Raw genomic sequence first — 23,931 nt, 5'->3', positions numbered from 1 at the left:
AAAGCATTTTCCTGGGAATAGAGTGGCATGGTTTTGAACACCCTTCATCCTTGAGGCTGAACATGTTCCCTGTAGTGCTCGTGGTGATGACTCTGCTGCCAGCCTGTTTGCTGTGAGTTATTCAGAAACAAAACTTCTAAGTCTTTCCTAGGTGTGGCCTGAACACGGCCAATTTATCCAGCCTCCATGGCATTTGGGGCAATAATGTCTTGCCTGAGAATTCAGCCAGGTTTGGGTTTATTTTAAGTACCATGATGCTGGTTTTACCAAGATCTAAGCACAAGCAAAGCAGAAAAAGGCTGCAAAGCAAGGGACTGGCAGAACTTAGTTGCCTAAGGAAGCCATTTGGCAAAGCACATGCTGGGACTGGGCAGGATCTATGCACCTTAGTTCTACCTAAATACCTAATTTATGGATCTAGGCCAATATAAGTCTAGCTGTGCTGCATGCACTTCTCTGCTAGGGAAAAAAATTATCCTGCATGGTGGAAAGTATCCAGTGTTCTGGGGATTAAGAGCACTTGCTCTGTGCTTTACTTAGGCTGTGTGGGGAAATACTAGGACATGACCACTCCCACCTCAGGAGCCCAAAATGCACTCGATTTCCCCCTTGCTGTTGCCAGGCAGCTTTCCACAGCCCCTGACAGGAAGGGCCATTACTCACTTTACTCATCATCTAAGGGCTCTTGCTCTTAGGAGAGAAGGGAACTGTTTACAGAATGACTTGTGTTTCCCCCAGACTGGTGTTCCTCTGGTAGTCCATAAATCCCAGGTGCTGTCAGTGCCGAGTGGAAATGAAAGGTATTGCTGGACAGGGAGGAATTCTTATCTTGCATCCAGTTACTTAAAGATAACTCCAGATCTTCTCACATTTACTGCTCTTTGTATCTGGAATATCTTGTGTGGGACAACAGGGATTTAAAGTTTTGACCACATGGCACGATGGGGACCAAACCACAAAACAGCTTGTCTGTCCAATTTTATTTTTCTTGAGGTGTTCAGAGTGGGAGAGGGGACAAAGCTGCCTGTCAGCTGTGAATTACAAATGTTTTGTGGACACAGGAATGCTGTGAGACTTCCCAGCTCCATGCTTATTCAGAAAGTGGTTTTGCAAGGCAAGGCTCTCTTAGAAATATCACGGCCACGGCACAGCTTTAGAAATTGACATTTGTCATGAGAAACATTTGCCATGAGAAGGGCTGGATGGCTGTGCATAAATGGACACGCAATCGGATTACTCACGTGAATTAAACTCTACACACTGGCACAGAAAGTCATTTCTGCAGCCGGGGATTCTACCTGGATTGCTGCCACCTCCCTGAAACACTGAAACACGCACCCATGCCACATCCCAGACCTCTGGAATAGGGGCACAAAACACGGACAGCCCGGTTTGCATAAAGGGGAAAACATGTCATCCCTTTATACTTTGAGGACTAAAATAAGAAATTACAAAGAAATTACAAATTTATTTTCCATAAGCAATTCCAAAAACGCCCGAAGGGGAGGGTGTGAGAAGAGCGCGTTCACCGGGGGAGGAAATAGGACAAAACTTTCAATTTCCTTTGTCCTTACGGACGCGATCAGGGATCTGCCAGCGGCGGAGCCGAGCATTTGGGAGTTCGCTGCCCTGCGGAGCGAACGATCGCGGGGCCGGGGCGAACGAACGGGGCCGGGAGAACGATCTCAGCGCGGGGGGAGCGATCTCGGAGCCGCGCTCGGGCCGGGCGCAGCCGCCTCGCTCCGTCCGTGCCTCCCTGCCCCCGGCACGGCCGCTGCTCATCGGATCCCGCCCCCATCCCCGCGGGACGGCCCCGGCCGCCTCACGGCGCTCCCTCCATCCCCGCCCGCCGGAACCCGCCCCCGCCGGCCGGGCGCGCCCCCGCGGCCCGCGCGCCCCCGCGGCGGGGCGGGGCGGGGCGGGCGCTGCGCCCTCCCCTCCCCTCCCCAAGGTGTTGGCGGCGGCGAGGACGCGCCCGCCGCTCGTGCCCGCGTCACCCCCCCGCCCGCGCTCCCCTCGGCTGTGCCCGGCTCTCCCCGGCTGCGGCGGCTCGGCCATGGCGGAGCTGAGCGCCGAGCGGCTGCGGGCGCTGCCCGGCAGCTGGAGTTACGGGATCAGCCAGGGCGGCCGCGTCTTCTTCATCAAGTGAGCGCGGGGCCGGCCAGGAGGGGAGCGGGGCCGGGCCGGGAGGGGCGTGCGGGGAAGGGAAGGAGTGGGAATGGGGGGGGGGGGGAGAGCAGGGGGCGGCGGGGCTGCGCCTGCCTGACTCGGTCCGTGTGTCCGTCCCCACAGCGAAGAGGCGAAGAGCACGACCTGGCTGCACCCGCTCACCGGCGAGGCCGTGATCACCGGGCACCGCCGCAGCGCAGGTAGGACCCAGCCCGGAGCCCTGCCTGGATCCCAGCCCGGAGCCCTGCCCGGAGCCCCGGCTCGGCCGCCCCCGCCCGCCCCTGCCCCGGCCGGGCTCAGCCCCGGTCCCCGCAGCCCCCCGGGACAGGTCCCGGTCGCGCTTTGCCCGCACTTCGCGCAGTTGTTCCCCGCGGGGTGAGCAGCGCTGCGGTCTCCGTGCAGTCCTGCATGCCCAGCCTGCTGGCCAGCTTCTTCAGGCGCCTTCTCTCTCCCCCTGCCCCCGAGTTGTGCCTGTGTAATGTATCTGTCTCCGCTCTCCCTTCGTTGCCTTGTATCACCCCTGCGAGCCTGTGTAGTTACCATTAGAGACCGCCTCGTTCCTCTCGTGCTCCTCGCTGGCTACCCCGGTTATCCACCTGCATAGCATCCTTCCCCAGTTTAGCACGAAACCACTCATCGTATTTCTATTTCCAGCAGTGCCTAGATTTAACCACGATAGGTGTACTAGAAATATAGGGGCTGGTTTCGCTAGTCACCTAGAAACCCTTTTTTCTCCCTGCGTTTCTATCCAGGCTGAGAGTCTGTGTGCTTTCCAAGTGACTGGGAGAGGTGGAATAGGTAGGAGGAAAAAGGGCTTGAAACATTAGAAATAACTTGGAAGGGAGGAGGGTGGAATCAAGTCTTTGCTTCTGCTGTTTGTTCCACTCTGGAGAAGTATCAGCAGGAGGTGCTGGAGGAGGAGGATTTACAGCAGACACTCCGGAGACCCGGAGCCAAACTCTTGGCTGCTGGAGCTGCACACAGGCTGCATATGCCACTGGGAGGTGGTGGAGTGTAGTAATACGTGCAGTTGTTTTTATGTATATAAGCCTTTGGATAATCACAGGGAAATAATCTGCAAGTGAATTGGTCTGTATCAGATTATTTGCTTTTTATGTTTGGTTAATACTTATGCATTAAGGAATCAGAAACAGCCTTTTAGAAAACTGGTGGGCAGCCTTTCTTTTCTTTTCTTTTCTTTTTTTCTTTTTTTTTTTTTTTGTTTTCGAGTTGGGAATAGTTTAAAAACCACAGGTTTCTGGCTATTAGAACCCTGCAGTTTGATTTGCAGTGAAGGTTCTGTTGTTTGTAAGAAGTCATTTAATGCTGGGAAATGGAACTACTGATTGCTATGAGGCTCCTCTTGCTCCTGCTCTCAGTGCTCAGATTGAGCAAGTGGCCTTCAAATACAGCAGCATGCATGGGGGGGCAGATGTGTGTGAAGTGCTTTTCTTGTTCAACTCCGGCATTAGCTGAGTATTAATTCTTTTTTTAAACTATTCCCACTGTCCCTGTTGACTGATGATGATTTCCCAGTAATTTTCCAAGTGTCTCATTTGTTTCTGCTGTTAAGTGCCTTCTAAAGGAAATGCAGTTTGCTTTTGAGTGTCTGGAGTATTGTGTGTAACAGAGCAGAGTTATCATCAGGTAAATGAAACTTGTTTCTGAACACAAGGCTGAGGCATGACCTTGGATACACTGACCATAGTTCATCAATCAGATACCAAAGTGTCTAAAACCAAAATCTATTCCTGGAGTTTTTCTCATTCATGTGTATGTTAATGAATCTCTCCATGCACAGATATAATCAAACAGAATTATTCTGGGGTTTATCTCTTCCTTTGCTCTGACCATTGTTCTGGAACCTAGTCAAAATATTTTCAGAATACATCTCCTCTTAAGAAACAATTTTTGAGTGAATGGCACTTCTTTTGCAGATGTATATTATTGTAAAGCTCTCTGTTGAACAATTCTGTGAGGCATGTTTTAGACGGTGAGGAAAGCTTTGTCCTCCATTATGGGTTGAAGTGCTTTTTATTCTTTGAGCTATTCAGCACTGGAAGGGTATTTTTTGCAAAGTTCTTAGAGCAGCCATAAATGCTTCTGCTGGAGAGACTTCCTGTTTGCTGGACTTTGCCCCGTGCTGTTATCGAAAGACACCTTGATTTCTGTACTGCAGAAAGATGGGAGTGAGGAAAAAAAGCATCCGGAGCAAATAAGTAATGAGGAGGATAAAAACCACCACATAACCCAGCCTGATTTGTTTTTTCTTTAGGAAATGCATTCTTGCTTTCATAATTCAATGGAAGAGCACTACGTATCAATCATTATTTTTATTGATGGGGGCAAACTTTTAAGGTGCCAAACATCTCTAGAGCTTCCATCACACCAGGAAACTGAAATTTTGACCATTAGTGGTATGGGGTTTTTTTATATCTGGACTCCTGACTCCTAAGAGTGGTAATAGAAGGGAAGAGATGCACCCACATCCTCCACTAGATTTACATGGAAAACGATTTTCATGTAAAATGCAACAGAGTTGTAAACACTGCAGGAGCACTTCTTAGTCACAACAGTGGTGGAATTATGCTAATACAATGCTAATGCTCTGTGGTGCAGTTGATATCGTGCCTCTTAAGGAGCTTGTGGCTTGCATGTAGCTCAGTTAGATGGGCTTTTGTTCAGATCTCTGCCTGCCAGGTGAGCTGATGCTGCTGAAGTTCAAGGCAGGGAGATCTGGGGATGACCCTGAGTTCTGGGCAAAGGAAGGAATGTTAAACGAGGGCACACTTAAACCATCCTTGTTATTTTTTGAGAACCTGAAACCCCAATCAGGTTTTCAGGTATGTAGTTTCTCTTGGCTTACAGAATTCACACTTAGGCAGTCTGGTGAGTCAATTCTGAAATCTTTGGGACTAAAGGTTTCAACATGAGGAATCAGACACAGTGTTTTAACTACCTTGGTGTTAGGGAGTAGACCTAAGGATGGCTAGCATCATTTCTCATTTCAAAAGGTAATTGGAATGTTTTGCTGCTTGTTTTCCAGACTTACCCACAGGTTGGGAGGAAGCCTATACTTTTGAAGGTGCAAGATATTATGTAAAGTAAGTTGAATGTTTGTCACAATACTATAATTTTCAATTAGTTTGTGTAAATGTTGCTGTAATTCAGAATGCTTTCCATACTGAAACTGTTGTGCTATAAATCCAAAGGAGCATTTAAATTTTCATAGGGTATCTAGTCCTTTGTTTACTGAATTCCGCACAGCTAAAACAATTTCTTGACTGGTTTTGCTAATTCAGGCTGTTTGAGGATGCAGATTCAAGTGCAGTTTCTGCTGTGAATGTAACCATCTATCTTGAATTTGTCTGTTTGCTTGACATTTGTGTGTGTACCCTCTTGTGCCATTAATGCTTTCACAAAGGCAAGATCTTACTTCATCACTGGGAGAAGAGTCTTGGTTTCAGCCCTGTTCTCTAATTACATGTTTTAAAGCCGCACTGAAGGTTTAATTTGGCCATTTTCTTTGCAGACCTTCTGCTTCTAGCATTGATTTCCTTTTTTTTTTTTTTTTTTGTTCTGGTTTGAGTATGTCTTGAGGAGCATGTTCACTGTGGTAGCCTTACTGTGTGTATTGTCTTTTTGAATGAGAGGCATGAAAATCAAGCTCTTGTATAGAAGTCCAGAGGGTGTATTGGTTGGATCTGTACAAACTTCTTACAGACTTTTCCTCTCTAGATAGTTAGACCATCCTCACCTGGAAAATTTTTAAGTGGCACCTATGTATATTTAGTTAACATGCTTCTTTTTCTTCTGTTTTAACTATTCACAGGCTTTTCTCAATTCATTCAGGAGTTTTTTGCTCACTGCATTGAGTGTTTGGTTTGCTGTCTTTAAATTAAAAATGTCATTAGTGTGAAAATTTTTATGAGTGAAGGTTATAGACATAGTTTATAGGCTGCAGGTAGGTTTTTTCTGTGTTGTAAGTGTTGAGTACAAGGTTGCTGCTCTGTGTAAGATGCATTGTAGACAGTGTAAGGTGGATGTTATATGTGTGTTTCATGGTTTATTTTATATGAGTGTGTTTGATTTGGTCCTAAACAAAATTTTAAAACATATATTAAAGCATAATGCTCCCAAAAAATCTGACCAGAATAGGCGCTGTGCTGTCTAGGAGGGCAGATTGTTTGTTGATAAGCAGCGTGTTTGTTTTTCTGTTCCATTCTGCCTTCTTGCAATTGACATTGCAGGAGTGCTGAGTAGAAATTGACAAGAAATCCACCAGACTGAGGACAGGGATCCATTGAGAATTTTGAGGAGTTCTGTGCAGATTGTTAAATGAAGACAAGTGAGAATTAAAGAAAGCTGTGTTTGTGTGTGTATACAATGTGAAAAAAAAATTCTTCTAGGCTTTGAGATGGAACCTTTTCTTTTAGAATATGCTCATGAACAGTGTGTTGGCCAGCTGTAGTAACTGGAAAATAGCAACTTGAGTTCTCCTGGAATAAACAAGTGTGTGAACAGCTGTTGTAGAGCTCTTCTGGACAGACTTACTGAGTGCTAGGTTGTTTGTGTACCCTTGTCCTTCCAAGATCTTGTGTTCAAGGTGTTACCATAACTGTGAGGATGCACACGGAGCTGATTGTTTTGCTGATAGCCAGCACCAAATAGCTCAGTTTGTGTTTGGAAGTTGTGCTGTCTTTGAAAACACGTTGCACAAACACTTCTCTGGGATTTGACAGATGTAGGAGGATAGCAGGGCTGGTGCTGTCAGGCCTGCTGAAAGGTTCACGTGGTCTGACCAGTTTGGCATCCTTAGTTAAATACTGGTTTGTTGTGTAGAGTCTTGGGCTGAATTTGAATTCCTGCCCAGTGATAGCTTCTACTTTTAAAGCTGTCTCACATTCAGCCCTGCTGGTGCTAGAGAGGATGTGAGAGCTAATGTAGACAACGTTATAATCACTGTCTCCTAATCCTAGGCACTGCGACTCGGGGTGATGTGTTGATTACAATAATTCTGGTTGTCTGAATTTCAACTACTGTGGGGCTTCTGCAGGAGGGGCAAACAGCACCGGGTTGTTGTGACCTCCTGCCATGCAAACACCCCCATGTGTGGATTTTTAACCATAACCTGCTCATTTGTGTGTACTGATTTGCTGAATATTAGTGTTTGTTATGTCAATTGCAGTGTAACAAAACCATGGCAAAACTATAAATATTGAAATCTTGCTTGTGGTTAGGTCTGAAAGAAACATATTGCTTTATATTCCATATGAGTTACAGGGAAATGAATGTTAATGTCATGCTTTTGGTGCTTCAGCCACTGAAACCTGTCTGTTGGATTCCTGTGTCCAGTCAGAGTTAGACAAGAAGGGCAGTCAAGTTTCCTGATCACATAAATTATTTGACCAAACTTCTGAGGCACAGCTTCAAATATGTGGGTTGAATAGAAATGTTTAACAACCTTCCTTTATGGTAAGATCTTATGCTAGACTGTTTGAAAATAAAAACCTTTTGAAAATTATTCTTCTGGTTCTTTAATAATAGGTCTTCAGTGTTCCAAGTGGGTGTGTTGCTGAATCTATTACTGTGCTTTTTTTTGGCTTTGATGTAGTAAACACTGTATAATCAAATTGGGATAATGTCGAGGAGATAATCGTCAGCTAAATCTTAACATTCCTTGCACTGGCATTTCAAACAAATGACTCAGTATACAGACTGCACTGAAATGTGATTCTTCTTAAAGGACACTGTATTTTTCTTGGGATGTGTGCACTCGGTTTCAGAATAAGTAAATACCAAACAGTGACTATTTTACACATTTTTTTTTCTCTCCCGTGGCATTGAATTTGTTCTAGTTTTAAAGTGGAAAGATACACTTAAACAGGGATAGATAAGGAGTTGTTCCCTTTGCATACTGTGGTTTTCTGCTGGTGTAGGGTTGTCATAGTAAGTTGATGCTAGCTAGGACTTTGACCTTTTTGGCATGTTATTTTTTCAGGGTTTTTTTGAGCAGTAGAATATTTGCTAATGACAGAACCATTTCCCCACATCCTCCTCACTCACCTCTGGTAAACCCGAATGACAACAGGTGTCCTTTGCTATTTGGAGTTTAAAAATGTGCAATGCCAGGATACCTTGTGTGTTCTCAGGAGAGTGGTTACATTGTTTGGGTGTTTTGTCTCTTTCAGGGTGAGAAATCTGGGTTTATTTACTATGCATCAGACCTGTGCGCTGCCATCCCTTCACTGGCACTTGGGGGGAGCTCTAGCAGTAAACTTTGCTGAAATAACTAAACTTTTACCCAGAACGTAAGGCCCTTGACTGTAGGACTGATAACATTCAATTACAACGTTTGTTATTTTCAGTTAAGTATTGTATCTTCTGTATTATGAAGCAAAACTCTTGAGGCTTGAAAATAGCAGCAAACTTGCTATTTTTCTTTTGTCCTGCTTAGGGTCCTCCACTGGACTGGTTACTTGTGCTGAGTGTATTGTGCACTCTGAAAAGTTAAGGGTTTTCTCCCCAAAACACATCTAAGCTGGGCAGTATTGTGGGAAGCTTAAGTCATTTATGTTATTTATAAGTGCCTGAGGAAAAGGATCCCACAGGAAAATCTCATTATGATACTTCTCAGTAGAGAAGATACACCTGATCATGGGGCTCAGACTCCTCACCTGGAAAGATCATTGAGAATTTCCAGCTTGATGATTTTAGGTCTTGGTGATGGCTTCATAATCTTTAGGCACCAAAGCACTGGGTTGGAGGACCATAAAATTACTAAATGTGTGTGTGCATTTATGCATGTGTTTGAGAAACCCTTATCATTGGTTAAAATCACCCAGTGATCTAAACTCAGGCATTTGCTTACTTTTCTTGCATTTTTGGTTCTAATTGCAGTAGTTCTAAATATATGTTCAATTTTTAAAGTATTTTTTCTTTTCAAGCAAGGGTTATATTATTTAAATTACTAATTTGCCAAATAAGGTTGTTCTAAAAATCAATCCAAAGATGATACTTGTGGAATTTTGCATCACTTTGCCTAGGTTGGTTTCTACAGAAATTAGAATTAGGTAGGCTGTTTGCATGTTGGAATTTGATTTTTGTTAACTTGCTCTAAGACTGATACTTTTTGGGCAGTACAAAAGCTGACTGCAAAAGTGCTTAGAAACTCAAAGAATTAAGAGGGTTGAAGTTTCATTTTTGGGGGTTTCTCTTGAAGTTTACTTTTTATGTGTTCATCAGAACAGTTTTTGCCTGTTGCTGGCTGAATCAAGGCATTGGCAAAGCCTGGCCAAAGCCAAGGTGAGTTCACTGTTGCACCAAATAGAGGTTTTGTGTGCTTTTATAGAGACTGTTTTGTCAGTGCAGATTTGTTTATTGTAGGCATGTAGCTTGACAATTGGGAAGGCAAGAAAAATTTATTAAGTGATTAAAAGGGATAAGATCGCATTCAGCTCCGAGTTTCTTTTGTTTACTAAAATAAACCTGCGCTCATTGAGAATTCAGCTTTCGTTTGAACCTTTGTCTTTTATGTGCATTCTAAAGATCCTTTCCCATTCAGCTGAGACTTTCTCCAGAAAAATCAAAGAACAGCCAGTGGTGTTTGCTGGAAAGCCCTTTCTTGAAAGGAAAAATGCAATTTGAGAAAAATATGAACAGATCAAACTGTTTTTCTCCAAGACTAAGAATTGCAGTATTCCTCCCAGAAATTCAGTTCTTTTCTTGTTACCTCTAACCTTTACTTTACTAAAATGAAGAATAAACTTAATTCTTTTTCACATATGGTGAGACCTGTAGGTCAAATAATGGTGTATGGGTGAACTGGGACTTAGCTACAAGCTACCTTGTCCCTTTTGTAGTGAGCAAAGCTGTTCAGATAAGGAGTACTTTTTTGGGGGGGAATGCCTGCACATTTATTATCTGTTTGAACATTTGCTTCTTTCTTCCACTGAAATATTCCAAGAACCAAAAATACCACAGAGCTGGAGCTGGGTGTGGAGGTGGAAGGATTCTAGGCACAGGAAGAAATGGGTGTGGGTCAGAGGAGAGGTGGGACTGCATCCAAAAAGCAGCTTCTGATGGCTTGGATGTGGAAGGACAGGGCTGTAGGTAGTGCTGGGCTGCAGGAGAAGGCTGAAAGGGTGGGAGCAGTTGCAGAAGGGGAGGAGAGACAACCAGGCAGAGAGGAGCAGTCAGGAAAAGGAATGGGAGCCGATTTCCTAGGAGCAAACTTAATGGGATTTCTCCCAGAGGGAAGGGTGGCAAAAGTTCACCCTGCACAAACAAGTTGTCTGACTCGTGTGCAGGTCTGGGAGGGCCCATTATCCCTGGCTTAGGAGTCTGTTTCAAAGTTAGGCTGGGAGGTGGAATATCAAATGTGAGTGTTAGGAATTGCTGTGATTCTAAAGGCTCTTTTTGCCTGTGACGTCTGTGGTTGATATTTTGAGCTGTCTCTTTCCTGAAGTGTGTTTCTAAATTGGGCAATACCTTAAATGCTTCAGTTTCACTGAGAAAGACTTGAAAGCGTGAGGGAACTTACTGATTTTTTTTTTAATCATTACCAAGTTTTTCAACACTTGTAAGGATTAATGAATAATTACTTAAAACCACAAAAATTCCTATACATAAGTAGTTACATGAAATATTGAAGTCCATGAGAAAGATATTGAAGACACTCAAACTTTTTTGATATTTGTGACCAAATTAGTAAATTGGCCTCCAGCTTTAGAACCTTGTTTTTGAAGTGGAAGGATCTTTTCCTTAGCTTTGGTCTTTGGTGATGAAGTACTAATAGCAGATAAAGTGGATATACTCTACTTTTACTACAGTGAAGTGAATTCTTACATGGTCTTTCATTTTGGGTATTCACTATGTGTGAAGGATGGCAAAAAGCAATGGAAATGCTCATCAATCAAAACTTTCATGTAGGTGGTTGCTGCAATGTTTAATAAATGCAGTGGTACATTTTTTTTCCCCAAACTCTCCCCCCTTTGCAACGAAAAAAAAAAAAAGATGTGCCTTTTTAAGAATGATTTTGGGGCTATTTCATCTTCCTGTTGTGTCTGGGTGCTGCACAGGTTCTTTCTCTTCTCTCCATCTTGGTACCCATATCCTGCAGCACCTGGAGCTGAGGGACACTTCCAAAAACACCTCACCTCTATTGTTATACAATACTCCTCTATTTGTTAGAACTTTCACAGGTCCTGATTCCACCTGGTGCCTTTTATGTTCTGCTTTTGCTTTAAAGGAGTTGCACCGACTTTTTTTTTTTATCCCTGTGGTCTGACAGAGTTTTGGTGTGCTGATCAAACCTGATGTCTGTTGTGGTGTTGCACCAAGCCTGTTTTTCCTGCACATGTTTATGTTGCCCCAGCTCCTATTCTAATGAATTCCACTTGCATTAAAGCTGAGATACACTGGGGCTGGCAGTGCAGAGCACTCCTCAGTTTGCTCCTGTGAGAGCGAGAGAAGGCTCCTGTGGAGCTTCAGGCAAAGAAATCCTTGCTGGAAGCAAAGCTCCACAGCCCTGACTGCTGGGATTTCTGCCAGCAGTGGTGCCTGGATGTGTGTTCTTTTCTGTGTTTCAGTAAGTAAATATCTAAATTTAAACTCTTTCCCCTCCCCTCTCTCCTTCCTCCCTTGCCTTCTTGCTTTGGGACGTGTGAGATAACCATGCCTTGCAGTTCTCTTGCATTTGGTTGAGGGGAATGGGTTCTCTGACAGTGATGTTGTGGGGAGACAGAAGCTGCATGAGGAGCCACCATCAGAAGCAGAAATTTGGGGATGAGAACTTGACAGCAGAGGCACTCCAGTGAAACTCTGCTTCCCAGTGCTGGCCAGGACAGGAAGGTCTGGTTGTATGGTTGGCTGTGAAGTTGCATCTTTCTGCTCCACACCTATGAAACTTGAATTGAATACTTGTTTGAAATTGTGTGGTAGGGGGAAAAAGGCTTTTAAGACAGTATTTTGAATGCCTATGTGGCCTGTGACTGTGTTGAAGCTTTATATAAACGATTAAAAGGACTTCTCCATATTCAGGAGGCTCCACAAACTTAGTTCTTCATGGCTTTCTCCACTGTGATTTAGTAAGAACAATTATTTGCAAGGAAAGCTATATTGCCAAGCAACCTAACCTTTAAAATTGGCTCCCTGTTTATTCTTCTTCCAGAATCTATTAGAAATCATGTTTAATAGAAACAAGTGCTTTAAAAACAAATTTTGTGCTTTATTAACTGGAAATGTTTCAGTGTGTTAGACCAGGCAAGAGAGGTCCTAGTTAGAAAAGGTTTTAGAAAACAAAACTGCCTGGTGAAAGTTCCAATTTCAAATGCCATCTTTCCATTCCAGTATTTCCTGGAAGCTTTTATCATGTTTACTACTCACTGAATAAGCAGGATACTGTAATTGCACAAATCCTGCAAAAATACAGCTTTGGATTTTGTTCTGAGCTGTACTACTAGCAAAATTCTGTCATTCTGGATTTTTTTTATTCCCTATTTTTCATTAAATCCTGCAGATTATGCAGCTGCTGACCAATGTCCATAACATTTATAATTTCTGAGAATCTATTTTTGGGATGAGTAAAAACATGTGATGTATAATCTTTAAAATTTTTCAATGAACTTGGCTTATAAAAGGGACAGAAATACCTCTTTGCAATAAAATTTTGTGAGCAACAAGAATCAACACATGGTGCTCTGAAATGCTTATGGTGAAGAATAGAATCTTTTATTCTGATTTATTTGAATGCCTAAAAGGGGAACTTGGTTTCCTCATGGCTAAAACTGTGGGGGGAGAGTTTTGTTGTGGATTTTAGATGTTTTTCATACCATTTTATAGGGTTACTTTTGTATTTTTTGATGAACAAGGAAAATCCTCTAGATGAATGTAGAACTCTGTGGTTGAAATCTTTTGTAAGGTTTGATGCAAAGGTTGAAAAAGAAAGTTGCAAACAAAAATGCATGTTTGAGCAATCAATGTCGTAAGAGCAAATGTTCATTTTAATGATGAATTTTAATCAGAAGAATGATGCAAGCTAAACCTCATTAGATATTCATATCATCTGTTCTGATCTGAAATCTCTCTTGTGGTACAAACTCAGATCTTCTCTGCTTGATGTGGGTATCAGTTGCTTACCTGGTCTGACACATTGAAATATTTTCAGTTTTTAAAGCACACAAATGTTAACTTCTTTTTTTGTTGGTTTTTTTTTTTCCAATTAATAACATTTCAGCTTCTGGTGATTGATCCATCTCCTTTGTTCTGTCAGCATAATTTCACTTTTGAATCAATAAATTTTGAGCTAGTTTAATTGAAACCTAAAGATATCCCTGTTACAGTGAATTTTGGAGGAGTAGGTCACTAAAGCTACTCTGGGTCAGACAGGAGGTGCTTATGAACATTGTCCTACAATGAATGGCCATCAGGAGCAGGGAGGTCATTCTGCCCCTGTCCCTGGTGAGGGCACACCTGGAGTGCTGTGTTCAGCTCTGGCCCCTCAGTTTGGGAAGGACATTGAGACACCTGAGCATGTCCAGAGGGGACAACGAGGCCAGAGAGGGGCTGGGAACACAAACCCTGTGAGGAACCACTGAGGGAGCTGGGGGTGCTCAGCCTGGAGAAAAGGAGACTCAGGGGTGACCATATCTCTGTATAACTCCTGAAAGGTGCCTGTGCTCAGGTGGCATTGGGCTCTTTCTCCAGGCAGCACTGACAGAACCAGAGCACACAGCCTCAAGCTGCACCAAGGGAAATGTAGGTTGGATAGCAGGAAAAAGTTTTTTACAGAAAGAGTGATAAAGTTCTGGAATGTTCTGCCCAGGGAGGTGGTGGAGTCACCATCCCTGGGTGTGTTTAACAAAGCCTGGATGTGGCACTGGGTGCCAGGGTTTGGTTGAGGTGTTGGGGCTGGGTTGGACTCAGTGGTCTTGGAGGTCTCTTCCAACCTGGTCATTCTGTGAATTTCTGTGAATTTCTGTGAATTTCTGTGAATTTCTGTGAATTTCTGTGATTTAGAAGAGTTTGGGAGCCTAAATATTTACACTCAGCAATGGGAGTCTTGGGCTATGTGTTTGGAGTTTGTGGTCTGTAGAGCACTGGGTTGGGGTTTCTTACACCCATCCCTGGGCACTGCAGCAGGATGTCCTGATCCCTGCCAGGCAGCCTTGGCTCCTGCCTGTGCCCCTCCTGTTGCTCAGCTCCAGGTAGAAATGAGCTGGCAATCCTGCAATCTGCAAGGTCTCTTCATCAACCTTGCCTTGGAGTGCTGTGGAAGGAAGCAGGGTGTGAACTGTGCCAACACTGCTGCCAAAGGTGTTTTATTTCCCCTGTACTGAGCCTTGGATTTCTTTATCTGCAACTCCTGTCTGACAATTCAATAACTAAATGAAAGGGTTTTTTCCTGTAAACTGAATTTAAGTTTCCCAGATTTAAACTTTCTCTGTAGTGATTGCCAAAAAGAGGAGGATTTAAGGAAAGTTTTTTGTTCTTAAGAGCAGATAAACTGACAACAAAACCATTAAATTTGCCTACTTTTCTAGCTGAATATATTACACAGTACATAGTAAAGAGCATAAAAGGTGACATTTTAGAATTATTTAGATGAGTGATGCCTGGTAGTATAGTAAAGTGATATCTGTTTAAATGCAAATTTAATGAAAGGTTATCTTTTTGGTCTTCCTGTTACCACTAGTGTTTATTTCTTACATATATATACTCACATACATATACAAAGCACATTCTTCTTTATGCCTGTTCTGCAGACCACCCAATCCCAAGTTTCTTACCTGGAATATTTGCATTTTGCTTCACTTTCAAAATACAATAAAAATCTGCACCTTTTTCCTGAAGTGCTCCTTATTCTTGCATTCCAAGCTAGACACTTTGCAGTGTGCTTCAGAGTCGAGCTCACTCTGTGGTTTTCATCCAGCTTCAGGTGAGAGTGCCAAACCTGTCTAACAAGAAATTCGGGATTTCTGGTGCCTCTGATTGCTCATTTTGCGGTTCAAAACAACAAAAAGTGCTATCAAATTCAGCAATTCAAATGCCAGTGTTTTATCCTGTTCATTAGAATCTTTTGTTTGGGTGCTTGCTGCCTCAAAACACTTTGGAGTTTCAGATATGTAAGTTCCTTGAAAATCTTGCTATTTAGTTGCTGAAAAAGCAGTGAGACATAAGTAAAGAGGAGTCTGTTGATTAAAGTGCTGGTGTCCTATTAGGCTCCAAGTGGGGTTTGCTGTGTTTCACAGCCCTCGATGATTTAAGCAAAGATTGCATCAGGCAGAGGAGTTGGAATTATCAGTTCTTAAAAGAAGAGGGGGAGGAAGTCTTTTGCTTGGTAATGGAGTTGTTTTTTCTTTCTGACTTTTAGTGATGTTGTTTTAAAGTCATTAGTGCAGACAGAGACTTCTCAAACTTTTAATGAGGATTGAAGGTAGCATCGCTTTTGTCAACTATTGCAATCATTAACTTAGACAAGCGTTCTTGCTTTTATTATTTTCCTTGAAAAACTGCCTTGCACAATTGTAAACAGAGTTTTCTTCTGGTAACTTAAGGCTTTTATTTATTTTTTCAAGGAGGTGAAGAAATGAATCTGGCACTGTTTCAGAACCTGTGTGTCTCATACACTTTCACCAGGCTTGGTATACAGGAGATTATGTTGCTGGCAGAGTGAATCTGTAAAGAACAAACAAAATGTTTCACTTGTTTGAAGATGGGTCTAAGAAAAATTGGAGTAGAATTTGTGGAAAATTGGCTCTTGTATTCCTACTTAATTTCTTTGCAGCAGTCGGGACCTGAATTGTAATGAATGGAGGTGAATAGGTTTTGGATTTGGTTTAACAGCTGGGTTCACCAAGTGTCTCTATTAGGAGTGTAGAGGGAATGGTCAAAGCAGAGTTTATGGAGGATTTTATGGTTTGGGGTTTTTTCTGTCTGAATTTGACATAGATATGTCAACCACAACAAAAAATCAAATGGAATGCAGACAAAGCTGCAGTTGGCAGCTGTTACTTTGTTTTGATCAGAGGCAAATAGTTCAAGTCTTCTGATCAGTTTATTTTCCTTGAGCTGAAGTAATTTGGTTTTTTAGTAGTCTAAAAGCCTCTCTGCACCACTGGTTTGGAAAAAAAAGAATAGGGATTTATTTATATCAGAAAAACAACTGTCGCCAACTCTTTGTCTCTTCAGTTCTTCTCTTCTTCTGCTGTTTGACCTTCTCTTTCTCTTCCTTTTTATTTTATTTCTGTATACATGCCCTTATTGTTCACCCTACTATTTTCACTGTTACTCTGCTTGCTTCTAGCACTGGTAGCTCAAGGAGTGTTAGACATGATCTTCCCCAGTTGGACTGCATGCCAGATTTTCCTGAGGGGAATGTAAATACTGCGGGGTCAGTGCAGTATCAAATGCCTGCAGCCTGAAATGAACCCAGCAGGATTTTCTGCTATTCAGTCAAAATTAAAACCTGCTCAGTATACACTGGTAAATGTTGAAAAGTCAAGACTTTGAATTATATATTAAGCTTTACAGGTTTTTAATTTATTTTTTTTTACTTTAATTAAGCGTACTTTTTTCCACTAATGTGAAAGAGTGTGCACTAGGGACTACTCACTAGAATTATGGTAATTAACAGATATGTTTAGAAACCTCTCTCTGTACACTGATGGATTAGATTACTTGATTTATTTCTATAAATGACAAAGAGGTGAATGTTTTTGCATGCTCACCTGCAACATATTTAATACAGTGACACTTAAACGTTCAACTAATGTGCTGTAAATAAAATCTTCAGCCCATCCATTCCTCTGTGTTTCCCCTCACCTCCTTCACTCCTCCCTTTCTGCCTGAAAAAGAATGGGCAGGGGTAAACTCACATGGCACAGCAAAGACAAATTTGATGACTTTCTGCTGTGCTTCAAACAACCTGCTGGCCGTTCTTTGGAGGGAGAATTGCTCCCTGTGATCCCTTCAGCTCAGTGATGCTCTTTAATTTGCCATGTGATAGTTTGAATTGCTTGCATCTGTGTCCTGCTAGGGACCAGAACTTCTCGTTTTACCAGGAGGGGAAGGAAGTAGAGAGTAACAACTGGACTCGAGGGGGTTTTCCTGTGTAGGGCTGCTGTCAGTAGATTGAAATAGTTTAGCTCTATTTGTCTTTCAGACTGTTGTCTGTGAAAGACTGGCTGCTGTTAGTTTGGGGAAGAATCCATCCAATTGATGAAATTAGAAGAAAATAGCCTCTGAATATTTAAAGACAAGCCAGGGGTTGAGTTGTTCTTTGGTATTTTCTGTTGGCCACGCCATGGCAAGACCAATTCTTTCTCCAGGTCTCTTAAGATGTCATGGTAATGTCACTGTGAAATGACAACAGAAAAATACAGCTTGTGGTCAGGGAATGTTTGCTTTCTTTAAAAATCAAAGCTGTTTTATTTTTGTGAGGAGATAAACAGTGTTGTGGTTGTTAGATAAGTCCCTACTGCTTCACAATGTTTTTGTTATGTTCCTGGTAAAATTTCATGGTTTTGTCTGGGAAACTTCATGATGCTCAGATGAAGGAATATTTGGTTATTGAATGCTACACTTTGATTTTCTCAGTGGATTAAAGTGGGTATTGAAAATAATATTAAGAGATATTGATGAAAAACTACAGTGCTGAACAGAGAATAAAACAGATTTTAAAATGAACAGCATTAGTGGCTGTCATGTAAGCAAAGTAATGTTAAGTTCAAATGAATGCATTTTGAAATACTCATTCTGAAGCAAAGATGAATGTATTATGGAGTGTAAAACTATCGTTCAAGAATAGGACTAAAATGCATTCCTTGAACAGCTTTATTAATACTTAGTTTTGTGCCATTGGGCAGCATTTTTTGCTAGAAATAATTTACTTGGGAGATGAACATTTCATACCTTTTCTTTCTGAAAATAAAAAGAATAAACACCTGTGTGCTAGGAGGCCATTCCTTAAAATATTCAAGTAAAAACTCAGGCTGTGAAGGAGTAGGAACGGCTCATCTATCAGTTCTATTCTTTTAAAACAAAACGAAAAGCAATTTTTTAACTTAATAACAGAATGTATGCGTGGGGTTTTTTTTTGTTGTTAATGTAATGATGTAATAGTCATTCCCAAAGTCCGTTTGAAAATGATGGGAATTTCATCAGCAAGATTACAAGAAATCTGGCATGTGACTAGCTGTGATTTGTGAGGTTTCATTGTTTTGTTTTTTACAACACTTTGCAGCAATGCTTGTGAATTTCTAAAGTCAGGAATTAAGGGTGTTTTAAACACCAATAAGTGCCTCATTTCACCATCTGGATTGGTCTGGTTTGGGTTCTGGAGCTGCCAGAGTGAACCATGATGTCCATTGAGCTCATGGCATCACTGATTTTCTGCTCCAATTCTGTAACCCCAGCATTTATTTTGGGAAAGATCCAATATTACTGGCTGAGATGTCTACAAGGGAATGTTGGGTTTGTTTGGGTTTCTTTTTTTCAATCAAGTAGAACACTGGTCCTTTTTTGAAGCTTTTTTTTCAAGTGTTTAATGATTCTTCCTTATGAGGTGTGATGATTAAACATAGCATCCCCATGCATCATTAAGACTTGGAAAAAAGTGCTGATATTTGTTTTTTATTTCAGTTGGAAAGGGTTGTTCCATCTGCTGTCTTTTGCACAGCTCTGTGCCCTGTAAGACACTGTTTCTTCCCTTTGCTGAGTGAAAATAAACCACTCAGAGAGCAGCAGTGATTTCCTCAGTGTGCCTCTGAGCCACTTGGGATGACTCTGGAGTGTTACCTCTCTGCAAACCACTGGCAGCTCTGGACATCTGCATTTCACCAATTCTCTGTACCCCTTTTCTGTGCATTGAGCTTTTCCCAGTCACTGAAGATGGATTCTAAGTTTTGGGACTAAGTTGTCACCTGCAGGAATGCGGCTGCAGCACCTCTGCTCCAGGTGCACTTACAGGTGGCATCTGTTAGATTTTGTCATCTTAAATAATTGAATCCAAAAGCAGAGGAATTCATTAGCAGCCCTGAAATTATGTGGAGCTTATTGGCAAATACTCTTTCTTCATACACAGTTTTTTAATAACTATAAATCTAACTTTTTTTTTTTTTTTGGATGGGGGAGATTAAACTGAACACAGATAATTGTTTCAAATCCTGATCACACAGTAGACAGTAAAATTGTATGTCTGAGCAACCACTGGAATATAATCATGTAAAAATTAAAGTTACAGGAGATTATGTTGCTGTGGAAAAAATAATTTGCTTTATTCCCACAGGCACTAATTATCAGGGCTCTAAACTGAAGCTTGTACTTTTCTGTAAAGGATCCTTGTAAGGAAAACATAATCAAGAGCCATTAAAATCTCTGGTCTTATTTTTAGAGATAAATTGTGCTATTTCACTGGTTGCTTTCCAAGTTATGTATTGAAATGATAAAACAAAAAAAATTTCTTGACTAAATTCCACATAATGCTACATTCCTAGCACTCAGCACTCAAATAAAAGAGGTGGGAATGGAGAAGAATGTAATTTCATAATACATTTCCATAATTTACCAACTTGGGTTGACTGTGTTTTTAAATTTTTTTTTTTAATTTGTGTACAAAACCACTGCTCATGTTTGTTCACTTTTCAAAGCATCTCAGCTTTTCATGCTCCTTAGACCATGTTTTGCACAAAATACCATGGAAATGTTAGTTACAGAGCTCTGTGGTGACATTGCTTTGAGCTATTTCTGATTGCTGTTTTGGTGATTCTTTTGACCACCAAAATTATATAAGACCATTGCTAGTTTGTAAGCTATACTTGGATATTTAATAAATATATATATATATTTACTTGCTCAAGGCATAGTAAAGAAGAGTATATAAATATTGTGTGTGGAAGGGTCTTTGAAGCTGGGGTTTTGTTTTCAGTAATTTGCTGTACTCCTCTTCCACTGTTCCTACTTTATGATTCACCTGGTGCTGTGGTAATGGCCAGGGTAATAATTTGGGGAAAACTGACTCATGAAAAGCTGAGGAGGTGCAAATCCCAAAAGAAGATAATGGTGCAGAGTAAGAGCTGGTGTACATCAGCAGCTGTAGGGATGTAAATATTTTGTGAGTTACAGCAGTAAATAGGGAACTCTGTGGGAACAGGCAGCATCCCTCTGAATGGACACATTTCTTCAAAATAAAACTTTTAATGGAGGGAAGAAAATATTTGCAAGAAAGATTGTTTCTCCAAATGCTCAGGAGCTGGATTGATGTGCAGTCCTGGCAGCTGACGGGAGAGTGATGAACACCCTACATTAAATTAGGACAGGAATTTACATACAGGAGCTGCTTCCTTTGAGCTGAGGAGAACTGCAGTGTTTTCAAGATATGACCTGTCTTGGCAGAAGATGAACTGAATAGTGTGAATTCATCAAGAGTTTTTGTGTCTTTGTAACCTGTTTCGGGGCAGCTGAAGTGGTTCATGTTAAATATTTTACATGGCTCAGCTCTCCCTTTTAAAAGATTTTTTTTTTTATCTAACCAAAATTAACCATCTGCTTGTCGGACATTATTTTGCCACAAAAACAGATTAAAGGTTTTCTTTGTGGTGCAAGATAAAACAGGTGGAAGAATATGAAGTTAGAGGCCAATTAAAATATTTTCTTGGTTACCCTGTATAGGTAGTCAGCATTAAAAAAAAGAGATGTATAATGGCATTCTGTAGAGAATTTATTTTGGTAAATGGTTTTTCCTCTATATACTTGCTCATTTTGAGTACTTAATTGTTGGTTTTTTTTTTTTTTGTCATTTGCCTGGGGAGAGGGACTTTTCAAAATTAAACTATTAACCAAAAAAGCACATCTGTGTAATGTTAATACTGGTTCAAGGTTTTCCTCTTTTTAGCTGACACGTAGTGTTCATTCTTTAGGCACCAACTTGAACATTAAAATCCCTTTCCTTGCAGATTTTACCACTGGTTTCTTTAAATAATAAATTTTAAAAAATAACAATCTGTTTCTTATTTAAGATAACCAGGAAGAAAAGTGCCCTCTCACTTTAAGTGTGTCAAGGTGAATACTGAATTCAGCAGTAACACACAGTACAGAGGAGTATAAGCTCCATGTTCTTTCAGACTTTCAAAGGTTTTCAAATATATCCCAACTCTTGTGAATTGTGGTACAGATTTTTGTGAAGAGGGCACTAAAATTAAAATTTAACTTGGTGTTAAATAACAGCTTGCTTTTATTCTTTGTTCCCTGATGTGATTTGTACCTCTACAGAGGCAATCTGCAGATAATAGATACTTTTTTATCACTTCAGCTTATGGAGCCACCAGGTCCTAAATTTTAGTGATGACTTTCCAAAGTTGGATAAGTTGGTTGTTTGGGGTTTTTTGTTGTTGGTTGGTTGTTTTTTTTTTTTTTTTTTTTACCTCTTTGTCTCCTTTTGAGCCAGTATCTTAATTGAATCTTTTATTTCCACTTTGCTAAAATAAACTTGGAGCAAATGTTGCTTCTTGAGTGGATATACATTTAAAAAATGTTACATGCAACTTTATAAATTTGTTGTCTTACTGGTATTTCTAGTGCTTAGAGAGTCCTAAGCTGTTCAGGAGAGGTTTTTTTTTTTTTTTTAATAATTTCATTTGGAAAGTATAAAGGAGATAATTCTTTTTGATTTTTAGGTGTGCTCTTTTTTGTCACAACGCCACTGCTTTTCACTGACCTTTTCATGCCAGGATTTCTGGCTCTTTTTAACAAGATTTCCCTTTCCTGTTTGAAAGGCAGCACTACTTGCTCAAATTCAATTGATATCTTCATGATGCTAAGCTTATGAATTGACAGAATTTCATGCCCTCAGGGTAGGAAAAAATGTAATCTATTGATATTTGGATTATATTTTATCACTTCCATGTAGGAGAAGCAGCAGAAGCTGTGGCCTTCATCTACAGTGCAGAAAAAACAGACTTCCTAAAATCAAATTGCAGCTGGAAAAGTGGAATTTTTAAAGGCCTGACACCTGAAATAATATTGTTCCAGTTCAGCGTGTCTAGAAATAGGAGCATAGTTCTATGCTAAAGTAGTTTTGGCTTAACAGGAAAGTGATATAATGGACCTGGTGACACAGAGGAGTTTGACAGGGGTGCTCAGAGATGGAAGAGCTTCATTTGGGGAATGCCTGGAATACGTCACTGAGGGCTGAGAGTGCAAGTCTCCAAAGTTAGAAATGGTAGAAAGGCAAGTGAAGAAGAGATTTGCTGTATATTCTAGTAAGAGAGCTACCAGGAGGAATCACAAATTGAGAAGAGCTGGCCTTTGTAGCTGGTGTTCCAAAGGTCTGAAAGAAATCTCTGTTGTTCAGGGAAGTGGCTGAAAACGGGTGAAAAGGGTTTCCACCTGCAGTCACAGAACCCTGTGCTCGCTCCTTTCATTTGGTAGCCCACTTGTGAATCTTGTAATGGCCAAAGCAAGGCTGTTACTGTCATATTTTCTGGAAAAATCTCTTTGCCCAGGATTTTCTTCTGGGAAGCTGAGAAGCTTCAGAGAAAAATGAAAACAATAATTATCTGATTTGCTTCTCCTGTGTTTTGCTGCTTTAGAATGTGTTTGGAAATTGTTTATCTCGCATGTGAATTGTTTTAACTTAATGACCAATCATGGTCCAGCTCTGTTGGACTCTAAAAAAGAGAGTCACGAGATTTTCATTATTATCTTTTAGCCTTCTGTCTGTATCTTTTCTCTGTTCTTTAGTATAGTTTTAGTTTAGCATTCTATAATATAATATAGTATAATATAATATACTATGTACTATAATATACTATACTCTAAATATACTATACTCTAAATATACTGTATCAACCTTCTAAGAACATGGAGTCAAATTCATAATTTCCTTCTTCATCCTAGAAACCCAGCAAATACCACACAAGGCATCCCTGTGCATCCCACCTGCCCCAGGTGTTTGCTGCTGATCCCAGCCCTGCTGTGTGGCTCCAGCCTGCTCCAGCAGCTCTGGAGAGCAAGATTCATCACCAGGGAATACATTTTAATTGGCCAGGAGTCAGTGGGAGGAATGTTGTTTTAATTATGGTGCTGCAGGTACTCAGAGAAGCTCTTGCAGAGTATCTCTGACTGTATCTTATCACTAAAGCTTTGATGGGTGCTGTGTGTGCACAAAGCATGGCTGCATGGGAAGACTTAATAGTTTGCTTATAGTGATGTTTTGGCTTTAGCTTGTTTTGAAAATAAACTATGTGAACATGAAAATCTCACTGATCTTCCTACTGAAGCTTTACTAGGCGCAGAGATTTAATGAGAGAAACATAAAAGTTATGAAATCATTAGATACTGTCTGCTGGCTGAGTATTGATTCAGACTGGTGTAATTGACTTTTTGCACAAAGGGGTTTGGGTGAGTGAGTTGGAACCTGGCAAAGAGATTTGAAAGCTGAATTGTTTTTCAGATTATAAATGGATTTGAAGTATTAAACTTGTACCTGCTTTCAGAAATCCCATGAGATCATTTTAGACATAGTAGGAGATTAATTTAGATGATACAAGCTTGGGGAGGGTAGAGTAAGATGCTTGCAACAGTCTAAATGATGAAATATTTACTTACTTGAAAAGATCTTCTCCTCCTTTCTCCCTTTCTTCCCAAAAGATCTGTTCTATCAAAGCACATGGGCTTTGAAGAATGATTTTTCTTCAACTTAGTACTTGGATTATTAGGAAGTAACTACCTTTTCTATGTTATTCACTCAAGAAATAAATTCGT

General features: G+C 41.0%; 1 protein-coding gene across 14 annotated transcripts in view; it reads left to right on the top strand.

The window, feature by feature from the left end:
• The first annotated feature begins 1,940 nt into the window (after nt 1-1,940).
• PLEKHA5 (pleckstrin homology domain containing A5) overlaps nt 1,941-23,931 on the top strand; it is a 158,906-nt gene continuing 136,915 nt past the window's right edge. For 6 of the 14 annotated variants that reach the window (XM_077178123.1, XM_077178117.1, XM_077178120.1 and 3 more), the window contains exons 1-3: nt 1,953-2,145; nt 2,293-2,369; nt 5,216-5,273. In XM_077178123.1, the coding sequence (XP_077034238.1) occupies nt 2,057-2,145; nt 2,293-2,369; nt 5,216-5,273 (224 nt within the window). In that variant the 5' untranslated portion in view covers nt 1,953-2,056. Of the gene's footprint in view, nt 2,146-2,292; nt 2,370-5,215; nt 5,274-23,931 lie in introns of all 14 variants that reach the window. The other 8 variants (XM_077178125.1, XM_077178119.1, XM_077178116.1 and 5 more) reach the window with 5 other exon arrangements.

The sequence above is a fragment of the Agelaius phoeniceus genome, chromosome 5 (genome assembly GCF_051311805.1).
Source record: "Agelaius phoeniceus isolate bAgePho1 chromosome 5, bAgePho1.hap1, whole genome shotgun sequence".
Classification (NCBI taxonomy): domain Eukaryota; kingdom Metazoa; phylum Chordata; class Aves; order Passeriformes; family Icteridae; genus Agelaius; species Agelaius phoeniceus.
Note: the sequence above shows the minus strand (reverse complement) of the source record. Positions and strands in the feature narration are given on the sequence as shown.